This window comes from Clarias gariepinus, chromosome 10 (genome assembly GCF_024256425.1).
Source record: "Clarias gariepinus isolate MV-2021 ecotype Netherlands chromosome 10, CGAR_prim_01v2, whole genome shotgun sequence".
In the NCBI taxonomy this organism is placed as follows: Eukaryota; Metazoa; Chordata; class Actinopteri; order Siluriformes; family Clariidae; genus Clarias; species Clarias gariepinus.
Window position 1 is genome coordinate 19,565,031 of NC_071109.1, and position 7,470 is coordinate 19,572,500.

The following is a 7,470-nucleotide window of genomic DNA, read 5'->3' on the forward strand; positions in this document are numbered from 1 at the left end:
TTTACTATGGAGATCCAGAAGTGAAAATATAACGGTAAATATCTTTTTTTTTAATAAAAAAATGATTTGGATTTAAAAAACTTTCAGAAAATGCCCCCCTTTAGGAAGGCAAAAGCTGTAGTTACATGTGTCACATATTTAAAGAAAACTTGAGGGGAGTTAACATATTTTACTAAAGCTAACACGACATATAGGCTAGTAATTGGTAATTTTTTTTAATGGTACCTCTAAATAAACATCTCCCCCACAGCAATGGTCGAATGAAGGGACGAACTTCATAAGAGCCAGTTTCATCATGGTGCTTGATGGGTTTTGCAAATGTACTTGACAAGACTGTTCTTGCAAGACCTATTCCAGAACAGCTGACCTTCATGTCTTAAAATACCAACTGACTGTCGCTGTTGTTATTTAATCACCTAATGCCATACGTGCGATTTCATAGTTTTGAAACTACAGTACTGTTCTAGATGTAGAAAATAAATCCACACTTCTGTCCCAACGTTTGAATGGTATCTTAATGTACATGTTTTTTTGTCCATCACTTTATCTTCTAAAATTCTTTGGCAGCTAATCTACAATAGATATCAATGTGTTTTACGCTCCTCGAGAAACAATCTTTTAGACAAGTTTTCCGCCGGTTACAGCTTACACCCAAAAATATTTTAAATTCTGATTAAATTAATGAGCTCTTTGAGTGATTATTTTTAAAATGTCGCTATTTGTTTAAATATAAGTAAAAGTTTAATTGATTTGCAACACTTTCAATTACAAACTGTCCCATTTAGCTCCAAAAGTTATTAATGAACCTATTCTTCCAGATTGGAGTGGACAATATTACTACACCAGAAATTCATGTGTACATTCAAAGCTGGGACAAATAAGAAAAATGTATCCCCAATTTCCAACTCATTGGGCTTAGGGTGGTTTTCTTGAATACTGGTTTATTGAAAAACCTTTCTAAGTGCTTTGATAAAAAAAATACTCCAACTGCATCAAACACAAAAAAAAAGGTTTGTTAAAAAAGTGAGTTGCTGGGGCCATGGACAGAATCATGCAAATGTTCATGCTCTTGGGTAATTTTCATTCCACCACTACCATGCAAACAAAACAGATAGTATATCTTGCTAAAGTTGGGTAAGATATGATCCTTCTGTTAAGAACCAATTATGGAAAGCTAAGGGATTTTGGTTGGATATACACACTATATCTGAGACTCTGAGAATGTGACCTTGTAAAATTGCTTACAAACCCATTTTCAGAGTTTGAACTGGTATGTCAAACTACACTTTCATGACAACTGATTTATCCAAGAGCTGTTTATGATCCGCACTCCTGAATTTAACCTAACCTGGACTAGTGGTAAGTACTTATGCCCCTCAGGAGATACCAGAGACCCTGAACTCTTCCGCTCTCTAGACCTGCATGATTCACCCTGACGCGCTTCTGGCTGAAGGTCTTATCGCCTGAAAACCACTTGCTGCTGCTGCTGGGCATGGTCCCACGTAGACAGCCTGAAGATCAATGGGATTACCATGGATGGTACCACATAAAAACCATAAAGATAACTTAGAACTGCAAATGTTATGCTGTCCTAAGGACTATAGGAATTGCTATGATAAGGTTTTGCACTCAAAGGCTGATAAATTTAACAAAATAGACTTCATGTTAAAACTATAATAAATTCAGAAATGACTCTGAAACTCATTTCAGATTGCTCATCACTTTCTGGTTTTTACTTTTTTAAACCCCATATATCATACATTTATAGAAGGGAAAGTATTTTTAATCTGTTATCACATGAAAACCCAGGGTTGGTTCAAACTAAACCTAAAGTTTTTTAGGTAATAATATGTTGCTGTGTGCGTGTTGCTGTTTTGTCTAACAGAGCCCTGGCCAGAACTTTATTAATGTATGGGCTTCACATGGTTTGGGGTTATGACCCTGAGGCAGAGAGGGGCCTTACATTGTGCTAGGATAAACACTGAGAGAAGAAAAATCCCTAACCAAAAGGTACAATCTGTCTTGTGGTGTGAATTTTTTTCTGAATATGTTGGTAAGGCAGGCGAAGAGGTACGCATAGGAATCTGGTAAAGCTAAAAACTGTATAAATGTAAAAATAATGTAACCATTTGGATAATCTTCTTCAAACATCTAACATAAACATCTATCCATGTTTGTCTAAATGCCCTTGACAGGACCTTAAATTGACGTAATCATGCAGCTTAGACTTTAGTTTCACACTGCCATGGCAAGCTCCAGTAACACTTACTGGCAGAATATTACCAGACCTCACAAACTGTACACATTTTGCATAAAAGCTCCTTAGCCTAACATTTGAACACGCAGAACAGCTAAAAGTCTCCATAATTTAAAAACTGTCAGATATTTGGTCTCCACCAAGAGAAGACATAAAGCCCACACAATGTTAGACTTGTAGAGAACTGTTAGGCTCTTCCTGTTGCTGTTAATATATTTGTTATATCTTATTTCAGAGTCCAATAACACAAACTACACTGTTTGGGAATAAATGAAACACTGATTATGTGGTTGTGTAGTTTCTTTCTGAGGAAAAAAAGGGCATCAAAATGCCTTGTAGTGTTTGTAGAGCCCAACTCCTGAGTGTTTTCCTGTAAGAGAAATGAACTCAACTCTCGAAACACGTCCTAAACACGCTCGGTAACTTGGTGTTGGTTCGGCTATATTTTTTTTTTTTTCGTTTTTGTTTCATCAGAAGCTGAAGAAAAGCATTTTTTTTTTTTTTTTTTAGCAGCGGATACTTTTCTTGCCACATGATTGGCTGAGATCCCTTACAGCTGTAAGCCAAAAGCGTACATGCGTCCGCTGATTGGACGCTTGCCTTCAACACGCCTCCGAGTTGCTCCCGCCCGTCTGGCGCTCTGATTGGTTGATCCCGTCCTCGCTGTGTCAGTCTATGCTTTTCACCCAGTAACACTGCGGCTAATGTCCGGACTTGTAACTACATTTCAGAGCAGCTTGGCTTTTGTTCGCGAGTTACTTTAGGCTCAGGAAAGACGGAGGCAGCTGTATTCATGCACTTACACTGAGGAAAATGATCATCTGTGATGTGCAAAATATGGATTATCGCTTTGGAACTCAGTGCCAGCGTGTCCGGACTCAGGTAGAGTCACTGTGTTGTGTACTTTAATCGTTTTATAGCTTTATAATTTTTCTGACCTGCAGCTCAGAAAGATAAAGATGTCCTTGCAAGTTAAAATTAGAATGAAATAATTAATCGACGAGTCTCGTTCAGTGATTCATTTAGCTATCATTTTATGATTTAATTGTGAATGTGTGTGTTTCTTTAAATGTTAGTTCAGACCCTGAGCCCACAGTCAGCACTGTACATCTGTCCACATATAACTAACACAGTTCAACATGCTTAACTGAAAAAACTATATCTTAATATCTAGCTTGCTCTGACAAAATCGAGGTAATCTCGGTGTGTCTGGTTATTGTTAGCTAGCTGATGTTAGCTCGTAGCTGTTCAACCTAAAACTTCCCTTTGAGCAGAGAGACTTGAGGGGGCGTTTGTGTTAAGTTAAGCTAACCTTAGCTAACTAATTCAAACTAAAAAAACAACAATTCATGCAATCTTGGCTCCGTATAATCAGCCTTTTGGTTTGCAATGGTCATGAATAGTGCTTTAACAGCCAGCTAGCATTATATGAGCACCAGATCTCTCAGTCTGTTGTTGCTGATGGCTGTTTTATAGGTAGCTGGAAGATGGCTAATCTTTTTGTTCACTGTGCTGCACAAAAGAAACACTACATGCTGTTAATGCGTTTTATGCACAACTCATACGTAATAAAGGGTTTCACATTTTTAACCTGAATGTGCGTGCAAAACTGAAAATGCCAAGAATCCATTTTTTTTATTTTTTTTACATTTTTTTTGTTTTAAAATTGCATTTCCATATTCCTGCTCTAGCATGCATATTATTATTATTATTATTATTCATAAAGCAATTGAAAACAGCACTGGATTTTACTTTATTTGCGATTAAGATTCCTACAGAAATGTAAAAATCAAGAGCTTTCTGTAAAAAAAAAAAAAAAAAATACTTGTACGCAAGATGATTATCGTTTTCTAGTTTGAATGAACATTGGCCTTATCCAAAGCTGTCTTGGACAATACAAATTAAAAATAGCAAGCTCAGACAAAAAGAAAAACCTGATCAAATATTTCTGACATGTATCCATACTGTATTCATATGTTTATCTTCATAACGCTGTGTGTTGTGCGGCCCCTTTTTTGTTAGCATTTGTGTGCTGTGATGCTGATGCACTGCCAATCAAAGTTGTTTTTCTCCTCTGTTATCTGCTGTTCCGCTTCTGGCCATTAGAGGGCGCAGCATGAAGAAAACTGCTTCAGTGTGTTATAAGGAACAATGGATGTACTGGTCTCTTTTCCCCCCAGCTATCATTATTATTATTATTATTTTTCCTTTACATGTGCTGTCTTTGAGTGTTGTCATTTTTAATGCAGCTTATGCTCACCTGCTATTCACTATCTTCACCACAAACCCGAGCGACAAAAGTGGCATTGTAAGTCGGTGCAGAAGAGCATTTAAGTTGCATTATTATAAGAGACAAGGTCGTCCTTTTTCCCAATTGTAAGGTCATGTAAGCTTTTGTACAGTTTTTTTTAATAGCATAGACTGTACAGAAGATAAAAGAAAGATAGCAAGCACACTTGTGGCTTTGGGGATGTGTTCCTATTGGATGACACAATGTGTATTTCAGCCTTGGTGCTGTTTTTATTTATCTGTTGTTTCAAGCAAGCAATAGAGTGTAAGAGTAAGGAATGATTAAGAAATAATTCATTAATTATATACTAATTTCTACTGTAAATAATTAAATAAATAAATACGTACATATGTGTTTGACTGCACGTAAATATCTACGGTTGTATGTTGAAGGTATCCCAGCTGTCCCTGTGTGTGTTTGGCCTGTGTGTGTGTTGCTGTCTTGGGTTTCGTCTAACCCCCAGAACATTGCAGCTGGGTGTTTTGTTCCCCTCCCTGGCTTCAGGTTGCCAAACCAAGAGTATTTCCACTGCAGCAAGAAGGTTTTTTTTGTTTGTTTTTGTAACAGCACCAGGGACACTTGTGCGCGACAAGGACGGACCCCTCCCCGCACTCTGAGAAGGCAGATCTTACCCAGATCTTATTTTGTCCCGATGCCGGAGTCCCACGCATTCTGTACCTTGTTTAGATGATTTGGGTAGTAGAGTAATTATTACGTTGTTATTTAAATATGTCTCCACTCTCTCCTTTTGTTCAATAGCCTCACTTTTTTTTTTTTTTTTGCCAACTCTTCAGAACGATTAAGTGTCAGGCCTCTCTGAAGGACTCCAGCCCTGAACACATATACATTTCTGTTTTTTTTTTGTCTTTCTGCTAAGCACTGTTTTATTCTTCACGTTCCCACCGTGTGTAAATCCATGACCTGGTTATGTTCTAAATACAGGACCTGTACTAAGTTACAGTCTTGTTTTCTCCTATTGGGGATTTTTAAAAAATATATATTTTTTCTTTCTTACTTTGCAACTTACCATTCAAATTGGATACACTTGAGCCTATTCAAATCTGCCCACTGTTTATCCATGATACGTCAGGTGTAAACAGACTCGGATACCAGACGTACGAGTTCAGGCAGTCTTTGGTTATTTATGCACGTAAACCAAATCCTATGTTAATAATACTAACAAAAGTTATGCACATCGTTATTTGATGGAAGCGAGACATCAGATGGGTGAAGAAGAAAATAAAAAAAACAAGTGTGATATTAGGTGAATTCTGGGTTCTCTTAATGCAAATCTGAAAGTACCAACTTCACTTTTACCTTCGGATAAACTTTAAAGGGACTTGCCAGAAGGATGTATGAGTGGCTTCCTGTTTCATGTTGAGTGTCAGTAAGGGCATGTCTGTGCATGTTGGAGGTGACCAGACGGGGCCACTTGAGACCTTATAGTGACATTTGACACTAAACATATATGTTTACACATTCTTTCCCCTATTTATTATTATTATAATTTTTTTGTATTTACTTGTGTGTTAAGTGATTTCCTCACTCTTCTGACTTTTCACTCACTGTTGAGCAGTCACACACACTGGGTTTTTTTCAAATACTTGGAGAGAAGCGGTACTGTGTTTTACGACGGGTGTATCCCTGAGATCCCTCTCGAGTCTGTTTCGTCAGTAACATTTATTTGTTATTGTACATGCGAAGATCTTTTATTTGGTACACAAAGATCTTGTCGAAATTACAGATTATATAGGTTACCTCAGGTTAATATGTTGACTTCCATCGTGTCCTATAGGAAAAATAGCTGTCATGTGTTTTTCCTTAGTATGCCTGTTTTTGTAAGGCATTTTCTCTGGGAAGTGCTGATTTTTCATTTTATTCTGAAGCCAGATTAGAAGCAATCAGTGGTCAAGGTTAAAATGCTTATTAATAAACTTTGAGATGACGTTTTACAGGACGTGCGAGATGAGTAAAGCTTCTCTGGGATTAAGGTAAGTACTAGGTGATGAGCACATGCGTATAAATACAGATAATGTTTATTCCATGTGAAGTGATCCAGGAGTTAACACGCATGAAATCTTGTCCCATCTCAATAGTACCTCATCCACTGTGAGGTATTCACAAGTCATCCTGGATTAGTATCCTGGCATGTCGGTCGGGCTTAGTATTTCTTTTATTTGTAGTATTGACAGTAATGTGTTTTACACATCACTGCAGATCTGTGGACTTCATTGTTAGGACCTGTGATCGGAGACTGGTTTAGCAGGAAAGTGCCCCCTGGAGAGTCCCCAAGAGAGAGGAGTTAGCTGTTATGGGAGTCTGAGGTTTGCATGTCGTAGCCCCGTTAACGGCTAGCTCAGTTACCGGTTTTTAGCCTCTCGCTTAATAGGAATCTTTGAACACTCGGGGATGCCATATGTTTCAATTTCAGTCATGAAGGGGTTTTCCCAAGTGTGGTCATTTGTTAAGTGTCACGTATTAGGTTGCAAGATTTGATACAGTGCCACACTTTTCTGCTTGGATTGTGCATGGGGAAAATTTTACACGTGCTTGCATCAGAAATTGAACTGTTTAATCATTATACAATGCATTACATTGCTAATTGGACTGCTTTTAATAAAGTATATCATATGTCAGCCAAGGTTTGCATTGGGATTATTATTTACCGAATTGGTAAACTATATCCCCCCTGTTCCCCCTTTATGTCTTTATCCAGGACTATTTGAGCAGTCAAACAGAATTGTTTCAGATAAGCTTATAAAAATACTGCTGGAGTTTATTCTATTAACAGTCGACCGGTTTGGCAGTATGATGGAATTTAAGAGACTTGCATTAAGTAGCAGTTATGCCCTGGCATGATCAAGTACAGATCCGTGTAATTAAATACCTCATAGGAAATGAGAATAAACGACAGCTGTGTTTA

At 37.6% G+C, this 7,470-nt stretch overlaps 1 protein-coding gene across 1 annotated transcript in view; it reads left to right on the plus strand.

Annotated features, from left to right (window-relative positions):
- Nucleotides 1-2,962: 2,962 nt before the first annotated feature.
- sesn4 (sestrin 4) overlaps nucleotides 2,963-7,470 on the plus strand; it is a 15,304-nt gene continuing 10,796 nt past the window's right edge. The window contains exon 1 of the mRNA XM_053506361.1: nucleotides 2,963-3,139. Within this exon, the coding sequence (XP_053362336.1) occupies nucleotides 3,071-3,139 (69 nt within the window). The 5' untranslated portion in view covers nucleotides 2,963-3,070. The remainder of the gene's footprint in view (nucleotides 3,140-7,470) is intronic.